We start from the raw sequence: 15,941 nt of genomic DNA, 5'->3' as shown, positions 1-15,941 counted from the left end.
TTGTGTTTTAAGACAGGGTTTCTCTGTGTAGCCTTGGCTGTGCTGGAACTCTGCAGACAAGGCTGGCCTGGAATTCAGAGATCCACCTGCCTCAAGAGCTCCATCTCCCAAGTGCTGGGATTAAAGACACAGGCCCCCCCCCCCGCATATTCCCTGTACACAATGATGACCACATCATGCCATTTCAGCACATTTATAATGTGTTTCCATCACATTTAACTCCTCTTGCCTTCTCCTCCCCCCCACTGACCCCCTTCCTTTTTCCAAAGAGCATCTAGCTGAGCATGGTGGCTCACACCTGTGATCCCAGGATTTTGGAGACTGAGGCAGGGGAATTGCTATGAATGTCAAACCATCCTGGGATAAGGAATGAAATATGTCTCAAGACAACAAAGCACGAGCCACAAAGAGTTCCTTGTATGCCTACATCTACCTTCCTTCCTTCCTTCTCTCCTTCCCTCCTTCCCTCCTTCCTCTGCCCCTACCAGGGGTTGGCCCTGGACCTCATGCATGGTGGATGGCACACTATCACTGAGCCATCTCCTAGCAGTACACGCCATACTTTCTTAAATCTGCATTCTGTATAGGAGAGAAAACTGATGACACTCATCTTTCTGAATCTGGTTTACTTAACATGGCCTCCTCCAGCTCTGACCATTTCCCTGCAAAGGACATAGCTCCATCCTTTATGGCTTGCACATCCACACCACATTACCGTCATCTGTTGATGTGCACCTCAGCCGATTGCACCAACTGCACAATCTGGCTGGCATGAAGAGGTCGCAGGCACCTCTGTTGTAAAGCACATGTGTTTAGTACCGGTGTAAGTTTTATGATACCCGACGCCTCCTGGAAATAAAAGCCCAGATGGGGGAGGGGTGCACAAGGACCCACCCCAAGCTGATTGGTTCTTGGTAATTAATGTCTGTTGCGGAGGAGTCATCTTTGTGCAGGGTGTAACCAATAGAAAGTTGTCTGAGAGCCACTCACACCCACACCCACACCCACGCATAAGTCTGCAGGCACGCTTAAATCCAGGGTGTCATTTTAAAAAAGGGAAGTTGGAGAGACACTTGTTAGGGAAAAGGGCCAGATGGGGTACAAGAGAGGAACAGGGCAGGAGAGATGGCTCAGTGGTTAGGAACACTTACTGATCCTCCAGAGGACCCTCGCCATCGGGCTCACAACTGCCTGTAAGCCCAGCTTCTGGCTTCCAAGGACATCTACGCGCAGGGTACACAGCTATATACAGACACATACGATGTCCACATTAGAATAATAAGAACAAAATTTAAGATTAAACGTGCACTACATACATGTACAAAAAAATAAATAAAAGTATTTTAAAAGAAGGAAAATGAAGACACAGGTCTGGGAAGGAAGCTAAGTTGGTAGAATGGTTGTCTGGCACGAAGTCCTGGTGTGTGTGTGTGTGTGTGTGATATTTTTTAATAGTAAATCAGTTTATCTGTTTTTGTGGGTGTGAATATGTACCTGCCATGACACGTGTGCAAAGGCCCCGGGACAACTTGGGGCAGTCAGTTTTCATCTCACTAGCACTGAAGGGTGGAGGCAGGAGGATTGCGGGTCTAAGGTCGAGGCGAGGCTAGGCCATTCGGGATCTTGTTTCGAAAGAATTTCTTCTTTCGAAGAAGTAGGAAGTCTGTGTGTTTGTGCGATGGTTTGAAGTTGAGCCCAGGCGTGACTGTAAATGCTATCACAGTGACGGCTGCTGTGGCAAAGGTGGGCGTGGTCAAATGGCGATGAGTGGGGCGGGGCCTAGCCTGAGAGCAGTCTGTTCCGGTTCCCCCTTGCCCTGGTGTCAGGGGGTGAGCATAGCAAGAGGGGCTCTGGTCGGCTTCCTGGGAGAAAGGTCGAGCAAAAGACAGGGGCCTTCCTGTTTCTGTTGCTTCCCAAATGTAGGGTGCCTGTTTAGAATGGGCTTGTCCTGAACCCCGTCAGCGTGGTAGCTGAATGCACTTGGATGTGGGTGTCTGGGCTTGCTGGCCTTTTCCATCTGCTGGCTGCTGGCCTGCGCAGGCTAGAGGTCCTGCCTGTGGCACCATGGCACCCGACTGCTGGTCTGCAGCTAGCCTGGGAATTTTCTATAAAGGTAAAAACCCTTGAGCAAGCACCTTGATCAGGCGCCCACATACCTCTGTTGGGGAATGCAGATATCAACAAGAAACTCTTGGCTCCAGCCAATGCCACGGGTGAAGTCCAGCAGGGAAGCAGCATCCAGAACTGCCCAGTGACTAGTATGCCTGCCAGGAGGTTCCGGAACCTGAGCCTCTCACACTGGGCACTGGCCAGGGCACTGCACCAGGGCAACCTTCAAGATCCACAGGCCTGCGGCCCAGGGGACTGGTTCTGACTCTACAGCAGCAACCCGTGGCCTTGGCAGAAGTTATGTATCTAGTGCAGAGACAAAGGGCGACCAGCAAGGGCATGGCAGGAAACAAAGTCCAGGGGTTACAACAACAGCCGAGGTAACTGGGGTGCGATGACACCCATTTTCCTCTGGCCACAGCTTTTCCCTTAGGCACTTCTCATTTCTCACTTAGGCACGGCCAGAAGAGGTCACCGGACCAGTGCGTCCTGGATCCCTGTCTTATAACTTAAAGACAACAGACCTAACGAAGAGGAAGGGCTCTGCCTAAGGTAACACAGCTGGTACAACCTGGGTCCCCAAGTCTCTGTCTTTCCTTCCTTAATTAACCCCCAGTCCTGTCTGGGGCGTTGCCATTTCCAGGTGCCCCAGGGATGTGCCTGGGCCTCATCATTTCTTAAAGAGTCTAAAGAAGTCATTAACTGTGGCCCTCATCTAGAGTCTCAAGAGGGACTTAGGCTTGGCGGTGGGGTGGTGGTATTTATAAGCCTCCAAACCAACCATGCCACCTGCCGGGCCCGACTTCAGAGGCCCTAGGATCTCCCTCAGTCAGTTTAACCTCCTCAGCAGCGCTGTGCACCTTCTGTATGTGGGGTTGCCATGGTGAGTTTTCATGCTAGCTGTATATCAGAGTTCCTGTATGCTCTGTGAAATACCTCATGCTCAGGTCTCACCCCAGGCCAGGGCCAGCAGAGTCTGTGTAAGGGAGGGAGGAGGTGGCCAGGCACAGGTGGGCACAGGTGTTTGCTAACAGTCGATTATAACTCACAGACAAGGGCTGGTTAGAAGTCAGAGGGAAAGAACCCTCGGCTGCAGCCCCAGTCACAGTGCCTGCTTCCTTTCCTCAGGGCAGCCCGCTGCAGCAGGTCTATTGTGAGCCACGAGAGATTGGGGAAAGTCCCGGATACCTCATGCGTGACAGCACCTAATTAATCATCAACTTCTTAATGTGATCTCCAGCCTATAAAAGGGGAACCTTCCGAGTCTTATAACCCTGACCACTGGCCTGTCACAGACATCTCCAGACCCAGGAGCTTGTGCCCCAGGAGGAGCCCAGGCCAATGGGTTCCCATCTCAGCCCTGAGGCCAGTAAGTAAACTTCCTGTATGCCTTGTGCTGGGTTCTGGAGTCCGCACTTCAAGGAGTACAGGTGGGAGGTCTGGACGGGGACAATGGAGACCTTGAGGTTATAGGCTCCCGGAGTGGGTGTCTGTCAAGGTCTGGGCCTCGAGAGGGAGTGAGCTTCCGGTCTTCCCAGGAACCCAGCAGAGCTTGGGTGACTCAGGTCCAAGATGGCTGCCGAGAGAAACAGTCTTCCTTCATCTAAGAACTGGACACAGAGAGGATCAGGGCTGGGGTGGGCAAAGGGTAGAGCTTAGGAGGCCTGGTTGGAAAACAAGGGATTTCAGCTTTGCCAAATTAGCGGTGGCATCATGGGTAAGTCATGTTGTCCCGGCCCTCGGTTTTTCTCATCTGAAGGCTGGGGACAGTGCCACCATGCTAGTGGCCTTTAGGGCTCCAAACACAGACATCTAAATCGTAATGAGATAGGAAGTCTCTCTGAGACACTTATCTCTACCTGTGGTCACTTGTTCCCTAGGAGAAGGACCTGGGTGTGGGCAGGAGATAGCATTCCAGGTCTCAGCAGAGACTGGGACCAGGCACCCTGGACCTGCCTCCCCAGCACACCAGAGCTCCTGCTTAGGGCTCCATGGCAAGCGCCCAGGTCTCACACACAGTGGGCGGCCACGCCCAGAGCCACCCCTGCTGTGGCAGCTGTGTTTGGATTCAGGGCAGAGCAGTCAGTAATGATGCCAAAAGGAATGAAGTGTAACAGGTGTGTGTATGTGTGTGGCTGAGCCCGAACTCTCCTTGGAGCTGGAGGGGCAGAAAGGGACCTTTCCTGAGCCTCCCCAAACCCTGGGTGCTTCTATACAGGGTGCAGAGAGGAGCACAGGAGGCTGCGAAGGGCTGAATGGGTGCCTGGCACCCCAAAGGCCTTGGTGCTGCAGAGACTACAGTTTTACTTTATCTGCCCTATGGGCTGGAGGTGACCCTACAGACACGGCTGTGTTCCCAAACTCCCCTTGCCAACAGCCAACAGGAGAACACAAACGGGGAGGTCGTGGGAGAGGGTCCTCCTGTTCCATGGAGCCTCAGGAGCTGGCCTGAAAGTGGGGCCCAGGGCAAGGATGGCTTACAGAGAACGCTCTGAACCCTGTGCCAATGCTGCCAGAGGGGACGGACCCGGTTAGAGAGCCTCGGTTAGCTTGTGCCCACCTCTGCCACTCCCCAACCCAGCCGTGGCTCTGTCAGTTTGCTCAGCCAAAGAGCGGGTGGGGAGCAAGGCAGAGTGGAGGCGGTGTCTGCCCCCTCAGTGCCACTGTGACCCAGCTCTGAAGCCAGGATGAAGTGCTCAGTGTAAAGGAAAGGTGGGGCTCCTGTGGGGGACAAAGTCCCGAAGCCTTTGATAGACTGGCAGGGTGAGGGTGGCCTTCAGCCCTGCTCAGCCTGGGTCATGTGCAGAGAACAGCCAACACAAGCCCTATGAGAGAGTGAGGGTAGAGAGGGTGAGTCAACAGGCCCCTTGTTGCTTGCCCGGAGTGATCCCGCCCGGGAGCCACGCTCAGGGGTGTTGCCCAGAGGCCTGAGCAAGCAGTCGAGATGAGGAGGTTCAAATGCTCTTGTCTCCTAGGGACCCATGGTGTAGCAGTGTGTCCCCTCTGCTTCCTTCCTGTAACACAGGACCTGAGAACGTAGCTCCCGGAGGTCACTGGGAAGGCTCCTAAATGGGGCTGGGGCTTTGCCCACTCAAGCTGCCAACCAGGCCAAGGCTTTCTTTTCCTGGGACTCTTGTACCCTCAGAGGGCTGAACCCTCAGGGGCAGTCTCCCTCCTCCTGAGCCAACATCACTTCAGACAGACTCCTGCTTCTTCAGGAAGTGGACGGGGCAGACCGTCTCTCTGCCTCCCAGAGCAACCCTTCCAGTCCTCTGTCCTCCTGGAGAGGGAATGTGGCCAGGTGAATACCCTGCCCACAGCCAGGGGATGGACTGGCCACCATTTTAAAATGAGCAGTCCAAAGTTCCCAGTCCCAAAGGGGGTCCGAACCCTTTTCCTAGAGGCTGCAGGGGATGAGGTTGACGCTCTTCCTCGATCCTGTCAGAGCTTCCATCGTGGTCCAGAGCTTGTGGTCCTCAAGCGAGCACATCCTGCTTTCCTGGGCAGCAGGTTGCAGACGGTTATCTGTAGCACCCACCCTTGCTCAGGATTGTTGCTCAAGTCCCTTGCCACGCCTACCGGGGAGTCCTCCCCATCAGTGCCGGCTATGCCCCAGCTGACTGATGTGGTGGGCTTGGGCCAGTAGCACTGACAGCCCCCAGGGCTGAGTCTGGCTCTGCTTGCAGGCCTGCAGTCTGCAAGTGGAACAGGGGACAGGCAGCCGGTGGGGAGGGGATGGGGTCTCGAGTGCAGACTGAGTTCACCTTTCTTTGTCAGCCAGCTTCCTCTCCTCAGCCTCCCAACCCCCACACAATTAAAGAGGAAAGGCAGGTCTCTGCGATCTGACCATCCGGGCCAGGAAACTCCAGCTCTCTCGGAACCAGGACTAAAAAGGGCTGCCCGGCAGCAGACTTTCCCTCCTGGCTGCCAAGTGCCTTTCTGCAGGAAGTCCCTTGGTTCCAAAGTCCACTTCGGGCCTTGGCTGAACGAGGCATCTCCTGTTCTCAGCTTGCCCCCTCTCTGTCCTGCCCCCTTCTCTGCCAGGATGGGGAAGCCACCTTCAGTGAGGCTGGTGCGGTGGCCTCCGAGTGGGCTTCACGCTCCTGGATCCCGCAGGAGGCCCAGGGTGCTGGGCGTTTCCTGGGGAGCCTGTGGGTTAGAATGGGTCCTCATTGATGGGCTCCCCACTCTGCCCCACAGACGCAGAGGTGCCCCGCGAGGCCCTTAGCTTCCACGGGGACGCCACGGGCGCGCAGGTGCATCTGGATGACCTGAGGAGCACAGCGTGCAGGCGCTCCACGTTCCACGACGGCATCGTGTTCAGCCAGCGGCCCGTGTGGCCCGGTGAGCGCGTGGCGCTGCGTGTGCTGCGACACGAGGACGGCTGGTGTGGTGGCCTCCGAGTGGGCTTCACGCGCCTGGACCCCGCACAAGTGGCCGCTTCCTGCCTGCCGCCCTTCGTGTGCCCTGACCTGGAGGAGCAGAGCCCCACGTGGGCAGCGCTGCTCCCGGAGGGCTTCGTTCGTGCGGGGAATGTCGTCTGCTTCTGGGTGAACCGCAGAGGCTGGCTCTTCGCCAAGGTCAATGCTGGCCGCCCCCTCTTGCTGCGCAAAGACGTGCTGGTCCAGGGCGCCCCGCTCTGGGCAGTGATGGATGTGTATGGGACCACGAAAGCCATTGAGCTACTGGGTGAGCCAATCCGTGGGGTCCTAAGCACTGTGGTTCTGGAGTGTGTGGCGCGGAGGCAGAGTTCCAGGTGGCTTCACACGCATGCCTGGAGGCCCTGGTAGACCGTTCTTTTCTTAAGGCTCAGTATGCTATCAGCCCATGGCCAGGTCCTAGTGTGAGGGTGGGCACTGGAGACACGAAATGGGCACAAGCCTTGTCCCTAAAGGCTAAGATGTGACCAGTGTGTAAACGATGTTAGAAGGCTGGTTGCTTTTCACAAACAAGGAAGCGTTTGGATGGGGCCTTGGAACTTAAGCAGTTCACCCACACTAAGGTGAAAGGCAAACAACAAACAAACAAACACAAACCCGGACAAACATGTGAGCCCTGTCAGCTGGGTTCTTAACATGCTAGGGAAACCAGCAGTGAAGAGGAGAACTTGATTCTCAGGGTAGCGCGCATGCGCGTGCGCGCCTGTGGATTCCTGTAGCTATGCTGGCCCTGAATCTCCCTTTCTGCCTTAGATCCCAAAGCGGATGCCTGGACCGCCAGTGGGGAGGCTGTGCCGCAGCCTGAAGGTGAGTGCACGGTCGGGAGAGGAGGGGCTGGGAAGTCTGGGGGCTGTCCGTGAGCGGAGGGGCTGGGGAGGTCCGCTGTTGAAAGTAGCCTTTCCAGGTCCTGCCTCCAGACCTCCCAGTTTACTGCCCGACAGGGAGCCAGAAACAATGCAGTGTTTCTGCCTCCTGGAACACAGGCCAGTCCCCCAATTAGGAGAGTATTTTCATGAGCCCATCCCTCTCTCAGAAACAGTCAAACTTATTCTAAACACTTCCAAAGGCTGAGGTTATAGCCTAGTCTAATCCCCCTTTTTCTTTAAAAATATTAATGAGTATATCTATATAAAATTTATACACACACACACACACACACACACACACATGTGCCTGGTGCATATAAGAGAGAGTTGCATCCTCTGGAGCTGGCATTGCCAACAGTTGTAAACTTGCCACATAGATGCTGGGAATCAAACTTGGTTCCTCTGGAAAGAACAACACAGGCTTGCAACTGCTGAGCCATCTCTCCTTAGTCCTTGCCCCCCTTTGTTTTTCTTTTTTTTAAAAAAGCATAGTGGCTAGCTAGAGTGCTAGCTCAGTTGGCAGATGGTCTGAGTCGAATCCTCAGAACATGTGTGAATGGACAGGCACTTGCTGGGAGCATGGACACAGAAGAATCCCTGGGCCTTGCTGTCCAGCCAGTCTAGCCAATCCGTGAGCTCTGGGTTCTGTGAGAGAACCTGTATCAAAACCCAAGGTGGAGCGTGATGGAGAAAGCCGCTGACATCTGCCAGACAACATGTACACACAAACAATACACACACAGAGACAGACAGACACACACACACACACACACAGACAAGTGTGTATACATACACATAACACATACATACAAACACATATATACACAACACATACATACAAACAAACATGTACACATACATGCACATACAGAGAAATTATACAAATACGCACAACACACACACACACACACACAAAAGGCTAGGGATACAGTTCAGTTGGTAGAAGTGCTTTCTTATGCAAAAGGCTCTGGGTTTGATTTCCAGCACCGAATAAAACCAGCAGTGATAAAAGTGGGGACAAGGGGCTGGGTACAAGAGGCACACGCCTGTAATCCCAGCAGGTGTGGGGAGGCAGAGGCAGCTGAATCTCAGGGAGTTTGAGGTCAGCCTGGTCTACAAAGTGAGTCCACGACAGCCAAGGTTACACAGAGGAACCCTGTCTCAGGAAAAAAGAAAGGAAAGGAAAAGTGGGGGAAAGGGGATCAGAAGTTCAAGGTTATTTTCAGTTACATACAGTGGGTTTGAGGCCAGCCTTGGCTAAATGAGACCTTTGTCTCAAAAAAAAAAACCCACAAAAAAACAAACAAACAAACAAACAAAACCATACAAAAAAACTAGAATGTGCATATGGCCTAGGTGTAGAGGTTTGTCTCATGTGTGTGGAGTCTTAGCTCCAGATTCAGTCCCCAGTAGACTAAGGAAAAAAAAAAAAAAAAAAAAAAAGGCAAAACCAAACCAACCCCAAACCCACCCCTATACTAATGTTAAAGCTTCATGGGTAGAGGTGGCACAGGCAGATTTCTATGAGTTCCAGGACAACCTTGTCTACAGAGCTAGTTCTAGGACACCCAGGACTACATAGAGAAACCCTGTCTCGAAAGACAAAAAACAAGCAAACAAAACCCAAAAACTTCACCAAATAAATAGGATATAAGCAAAAAACAAAACAGAAAGCCTCCCCTCAAACAAAACAAAACAAAACTTGCTGTACTCACCTAATATCTGTAGGTCGATTTCATCCCAGTACCTTTAAACCTTGCTGTATAAGTTTATAAAGAGGGACCATGTAGGCTTTATTTTCCTTGTATCCAAGCTCAAGTTTTGTTGCTTCCCTGTACCCCTGGAGGATGTGTTCCAAGAGGCTCCTTATGGCCAGAACCCAGTGTGAGCCACTGTTTCTTCCTGTTCCCATCTATGCTGAACTTGGATTTATAAATTAATCATGGGGACAGATCAACAATAATAACTTACAACACAACAGAGCAACTGTAACAATGTACAGTAATAACAGTTATACAGTACTCAGGATTTTTTCTGGATCTTTCTATTTGATGGTTTCAGACCACACTAGCTGAAACTGGGAGGAAGCAGCCTAGGTAAGGGGCTGTGTGTATGTTGTAGGTTTTCATGCAATTACACTGAGTAGATTCTCCCAGGACACAGTTCCTTGGGACACAGAGCTTTCCGGTCCTGTGGTAAGAGCCTGCTCTCCATGTGTGCCCTGACCCATGCCATCTCCTTTTCCAGTCACAGCAGGAGAGGAGTGTGTCATCTGCTTTCACAACACCGCCAACACCCACCTCATCCCCTGCGGTCACTCTCAGTTCTGTGGCTCCTGTGCCTGGCACATCTTCAAAGACACGGCCAGGTGCCCCATGTGTCGCTGGCAGATTGAGGAAGTGGTTGTAGCGCCTTCACTGAAGACTGGGGAAGGCTCCTGAGGAGACAGGGCTTCCCGGAGTGGGTGGCAGATGGGACCTGGCTCTGAGACAGGTCCCTGCAAAAAGGAGACACCTCTGTGTGGACAATGGGTCAGCAAGGCCAGTCTTGGGCCACCGTGCCTGATCTTGGGTCAGCAAGCCTTGACAGCTTCGAGGGAGGCTCTGAGACCCTCTCCCCAGCCAGAAGTTCAGTAGAGGCTGACATGGCAAAGAGAGATCTCTCTGGCCATTTTGGGAAGTCCCCCAGCATAGCAGGGGCAGCCTGAGCCCTCCTGCTCCAGCAGAGGACGTGAAGGGACCTGTCTATGGCAGGCGTAGGTACCACAAGTGCGGACATAGATCGGGGTGATTTGTGAGATAGCAAAATAAAGTTTGTTTTGTAAGGATGTCTCCTTTGCTGTACTCCGTGGGAGGAGGGGGCACCCTGACCTGGTTGAGTGCTCCCAGCCCCCCCCCCCCCACTCCTGACCAAACTGGTTTTACGGTAAGGACTGGATGGGGCTCTGGGCACGCAGGTCCCTGGGCTCTGTTCATGAACATGGCAGGGCCTGAGTCAACACTCTCAGCTTCTGTGTCTCAACCAGACCTTGCCTTCCAGCTGGGTTCTGGGGACTCTTTCTTGAATCAAGTGGAGGCATCTTGTTCGAAGCCATCCTTACTTTGACAATTCAGGGTGAAACAACCAGCTGCTTTAAAAGCAAGAATAATAAAAAGGACAAACATAATGTCTTATGTTTGTCCCTCAAGGGCTTCAGGGTAGAGCATGGGAGTGGCCTCTGTCACTGTTCCAGGGTCTTGTTTCTACTCTTAGTTGTCTGGAGTGGTGATTCCAAACTACACCATGAGCCTTCTTATTTAGCTTTCTAAATTTTCCAGACCTTTCCACGTAAGCCCTTTCTCTTCCGCCTAACCGCAGCCTCTCTTCTCTCAGCTGCCTATGGAGGGACTTGGAGTTTATGCCATGGGTCCTTTTAGAGAGCCGGCTCCAATTCAGTTTTTTCCACTCAACCATCAAGCCACCAGGCACAAGTTTTGCTCCCTTCTGTTCCCAGTTATAAACTGCTGTGAGTGAGCTAAGAGAATGTATCTGTGTCACAGCACACTGTGTAGGAAACGCCTCACGAACCAAAAGCTTTGGTGCAGAAGTGCCCAAACCAGGTGAGTGACACCCTGGGCCAGCATGGATCTCATCTCTCGTTCCTGATGTAGGTGGTGACTGTGTTTCATCCCATTGGTGGGAGCTCAAATTCACAATCCAACCTGAGTCCTTGCCAGGACCTGAGTCCTTGCCAGGAGACAGACTTGACCTTTGCAAAGAGTTTCTCACGGCAGGACATTGATGATGCACCAAAGACCCCACCCACGTGGGTTACAGACAGTTGTGAGCTGCCGTGTGAGTGCTAGGAATTGAACCCCAGTCCATTTGGAAGAGCATTTCAGCGCTCTTAACCACTGAGCCATCTCTCCAGCCCCGCCCGAAGAACTCTTTACACGCAGTTTTATGAACTGGTGGCCAGAGGAGGTTGGAGATATGAACCTCCCCCCAAACAGTGAGTCGTGGAAGGGTCTGGCCAGGGGCAGGAGCAGGACCAGAGAAGCGAGGTGAAGCCGCCAGCCTGACGATTGCAGCTCGGCGACAGGCCTCTGTGTCCTGACGCCGAGTGTGGCTTCCTTTGTCCAGCACCCACTGTGATGATTGGTTTCGACCACCGACTTGCTGAACCCGGAACCTCCTGGAAAGGGAAGCTCAGTGAGGGAGTCTCTATAGTAGGCTGGCCTGTGGGCATGTCTGTGAGGAATTTTCCTGATTGGGTTTATTGAGTTGGTGTAAAAGGGACTTTGATTCGCCTGTTTCAGTGGTTGTCTGGGAGGCTTACTGCCTCCATTTGCTAAGCTAGGCCTGGTCCTGGAAGCTTCTAGCCTCTGTACAATCTAACCTGGGCCTAGAATGTTTTCAGCCTCTGAGACTTACTGCTTAATAAGTTCACCCTTTCTTGTTGATACTGAGCTCAGGGCTGGCTGGTTCAACTCAGCTGTTCTGGCTCAAACTCCTCTCCCAGCTGACATATTCAATCTGGCTTTCCCTTGGCCTCTGAATGCTCTGCTTGGCCTCAACCTAAATCCAGCAATCTAGTCTAATCCTCTGGCTCATTCTCACTTTCTGGCTGCTTCTCTCTTCACCTGTGTCTAGCTTGTTGTCTCTTGCAAAACTTTCTCTGTAAAACTCTCATGGTAAAATATCCTCTTCCCTCTCTCATTAACTGTATTGCTCCCTTAAGTAGCTTCTCTTTACTCTCTGTTCTCATGAGAGTTAATCCTATTCTGTCAAGTCTTTCTCTGATTCATCACTTTTTCTGCCACTTTCAAACATGGTTGCTTCCGTCCATAAACTAACTTTAGACATCTCTTTCAGACATGGCTGCTTCCTTCCACAAACTAACTTTACCTTTATTGTTTGGGACTAAAGGCCCGAGTCATCACACCTGGTTCTAAGCTTTTCTTTACCTGAAACTTGCTCTCTATCAGGCTGGCCTTGAACTCAGATCTGCTTGCCTCTGTCTCCTGGATTAAAGGCATGTTTGTATTCCAGGAAGATCACAGAGACCCAGAAGGTCTTGAAGGATGTGAGCTCTTTGTCAGAGCAGTCATGTACTAAATTTAAATTCCTCTACAACTTCCTCCTTTCTGTTTATGTTAAAAATTGTACACAGTTTAACCTTTACAATAGAAACAGTTATCAGTCCCACAAACTTAACAGTCTGAATGTCCTTATGAAGATCCACTCAGCCATTGATTGGATGATCCCCCATTATTGCAGTCCTGATCATCTGTCTTTCAGCCACAGTCCATTTCAGCATCAAGGTTTCCAGTCTGCCAGTCTGATGAACGGTCTGTCCCTCTTCAGCTGGTTTCTTAAGCTGTGAGGAACTTTCCTGATTGGGTTAATTGAGTTGGGAACTCACCTTGAATATGGCTGGCACCATTTCATGAGGTGGACCTTTCCTAATGCTGAAACCCTTTAATACAGTTCCTCATGTTGTGGTGATCCCCCAACCATAAAATTACCTTGTTTCTACTTCATAAGTGTAATTTTGCTACTGTTATGAGTTGTAATTTAAATGTCTGAAATGCAGGATACCTGATATGTGACTCCTGTGGGGGTCGAGACCCGCAGGTTGAGAAACTCTGTTCTAGACTGAAAAGAGAAGAATACAAGCCCAGGGATGGGAAGTCCTTTTGGTTTTTATCCCTGATGCAAAAGGGAAGCTGAACTGTTCCTGACTGGTCAAGGTCCAACCACAAAATCCAGCTGCTAACGTAAGATGAGAAAAACAAACAAACAAACAAAAAAACCCCCAAAATAAAAAAAAAAACCAAAACCAAAACTTAAGCACACGTTTTTTTCTATGTCACTAAGGAGGAAGTAGGGTCAGGAAATGGTGGCTTAGAGCCAGCCAGAAGCTGAAAAACAACTGTGGTTAGGTAAAGGAGGAAGCAAGGCATACTCTGAAAGAACAGATACTTTTTTTCGCATCTGAAAGGGCAACTGGAAAAGTCACTGAGCCAAACACTGTACCGAATCACAGCTACCTGTCGGCATCTCCCATCTTGCAAGGAGGCCCCTGAGGCTGACAAGGAATCCGCTTCAGATGCAAGGGTAAGCTCACGATTGTTGAGAGGACCAGCATTTGAGGAACATGAACATCTTGGGAGAAAAGGCACCCAGTTACACAGAAGGCCTCCATACCTAAAGAAACGGTTAGTAGAGCAGACAGGCCCGGGTATTCCCACAGCTAAGATTAGATGCAGATTATGGTCCAAAAAAAAAAAAAAATCTAGATGTCTTGGCAATTAAATATGTGATTATTGAAAACCAAAACTTATTCAGTTGAAATGAGGATCAGAGAAGTCACAGCTGAAAATGGTGCAATGGTCTGGAATTGCCTAGATGAAAAATAGACAATAGGACAAAGAGAATGATGCAGAAGTTCAACGCCTGTCCACGAGGAACCGAAAACTGCAAAAGAAGGAAACAGAGATGGAGGAAAAGGGCTGCTCAAGGGAAGATTGGAAAAGCATGACTTATCTGAGACGCTAAAACAGAAGCATTGGTTTGGAAGATCCCAGGCCCTAGTGGATGAAGAAAGCACTTACAAGTTGGAGCTCATGTCTATAATCCTAGGGCTTGAGAGGCTGAGGCAGGAGGATTGCTAGAAATTCGAAGTGAGCCTGGGGTACATGACAGGTACCAGGTCAGTCAGGGCTACTTAGCAAGATATTGCCTTAAAAATACCCAACCTGTTACTTGTCTCCAAGAAATGAATAAGTAAATAAATAAATTAAGGAAGGAAGGGGGAAGAAAGAAGGAGGGAAGGAACCTATACAACACTGTCTAGTTAAGTGAATTTATATCTTGAATGCTGAGACCCAGTCATTTTTCTTCCATCTTCTTCAAGGCGGAGATGCCCAGGGGCTGGAGAGATGGGTCAGCAGTTAGGAACGCTTGCTGCTCTTGCAGAGGTCCTAGGTTTGGTACCCAGCACCCACATAGTGACACTACTGTCACTTGTCAACTGCAACTCCACTTCCAGGGCATCTGATGCCCTCTTCTGACCTTTGTGAGGACCATACATGCACATGGTACATACATGCGGGCAGAACACTAATATATATAAGATCAAATCACACGCATGGCACATATATGCAACAGAACACTAATATACATAAGATAAAGTAACCCTTTAGAAAAAGACTTGGATGTCCGGCTATAATTACTCAGTGGAAGACTGAAAGGATATTTTCTAGATCACGAATTGTTCAGAAGAAAAGAACTACTGTAGTGGAAGTTTTGGGTTTTTTAATCCCAAGTGTGGGATATAGAGCTGCTCTTAGTTTTCCCACAGCCGGTAACAGCCTTGTGCATCTTGCGGAGGAGCGTAGTCTTTGCCAGCTGCAGCTAGTTGAATTCTGAAGACTCTGAGAGGGTATAAATACTGGAGCCCCGGGGAGAGGAGAAGGAGGCTCCGAGGAAGAGAGGCTCTGAACGTTTGAGGAGACTGTCGGAGGAGGAGGCTGCTGCTGCTTTTGCTGTGTGCAGTTGCTGGTTTGCTGAGCTGCCTGACAACCTGACAACTGAGCCTGGGATCGCCCTCAAAGAACCCAAGGAAGTAACTAAAGAGGACTCTGTCCCCGCTTCCCACTAGCCCTCCTTCTTCCTAGCTAGTGTGTGTGTGTGTTATTAGGGATAACTGGTAGAGAAGGGAGGTAGAAGATTAAGGGACCCCAAGTGAAATAGAGTTAAGAAACTAGTGCCAACAATCTGAAAATACTGACATGAAGTCATTCTCAGAGATCACCCAGCCTTGTCCCTTTAAGTCCCTTGTCCTGCTTCCCCGGGCTTTGAGCTGAAGTGATTTGCTTATGATCTGGTCTTAAATCTGAGTAGATATCCAAGAATTCACAGACACCCCAGGAAATCAGACATGTATGAGTTGAAGCCAGTCGTGGCAGCTCATGCCAGTAATACTAGCAAGGGTTGTGAGCTTGAGGCAAGGCTGAGGTGTGTGGTGAGCTCTTGTCTCAAAAACAAAGAACAGCAGAAGAGAGAAAATGCACAGGAAGACATGATCACCCTAATCAGAGCCTATGCATTTCCTTCATGACACTCCTTCATTTACAATGTGGTTCTAGTCCATTAACCCAGCCTAGGCTGAAAACATTATAATTCAAAGGTGCCCTAATTCATCTGGCCTACTAAACATCCTAGCTTGCAACACAGTCGGCAAATGGGGGCAGACTCCTGTGAGAGGCATTCTCATAGGCCATTCTCAACCTCCATGGCCCAGCACCTCCCACCAGGCCCCACCCACCTAAAGGCAATCTATTTCCTATAAGTGTTGGAGCGAGCGGACAAACCACAGTCACACTATAGCAGCCTATAAATGGCCAACTGGGACAGTAAAGAGAGTTCAGCTTCACTAATGACAGGAAGACGCAAACCAGAACAACCACAATGAAGTAGCAGCTCACACCTGTAAAAATGGCCATTATCAAAGAAGTCAAGAGAGAGGTGTCTGGGAGGATGT

At 50.7% G+C, this 15,941-nt stretch overlaps 1 protein-coding gene across 3 annotated transcripts; it reads left to right on the top strand.

The window, feature by feature from the left end:
* Positions 1 to 2,563: 2,563 nt before the first annotated feature.
* On the top strand, positions 2,564 to 10,238 carry Neurl3 (neuralized E3 ubiquitin protein ligase 3). Of its 3 annotated transcripts, none has more exons than XM_055606709.1 (5): positions 2,564 to 2,661; positions 3,350 to 3,478; positions 6,310 to 6,798; positions 7,302 to 7,355; positions 9,662 to 10,238. In XM_055606709.1, the coding sequence occupies exons 2-5, from the start codon at positions 3,451 to 3,453 to the stop codon at positions 9,853 to 9,855; spliced, it is 765 nt and encodes a 254-aa protein (XP_055462684.1). In that variant the 5' UTR covers positions 2,564 to 2,661; positions 3,350 to 3,450; the 3' UTR covers positions 9,856 to 10,238. The 3 variants fall into 3 exon arrangements, with proteins under 3 accessions (XP_055462684.1, XP_055462678.1, XP_055462689.1); XM_055606703.1 differs by having other exon boundaries at positions 3,238 to 3,478; XM_055606714.1 differs by lacking the exons at positions 2,564 to 2,661; positions 3,350 to 3,478 and having other exon boundaries at positions 6,285 to 6,798.
* The last annotated feature ends 5,703 nt before the right edge of the window (positions 10,239 to 15,941 follow it).

This window comes from Psammomys obesus, unplaced genomic scaffold (assembly GCF_907164565.1).
Source record: "Psammomys obesus unplaced genomic scaffold, mPsaObe1.curated_primary_1811, whole genome shotgun sequence".
Taxonomy (NCBI): Eukaryota; Metazoa; Chordata; class Mammalia; order Rodentia; family Muridae; genus Psammomys; species Psammomys obesus.
The sequence above is the reverse complement of the archived record's forward strand: the minus strand, read 5'-3'. Positions and strand labels throughout refer to the sequence as shown.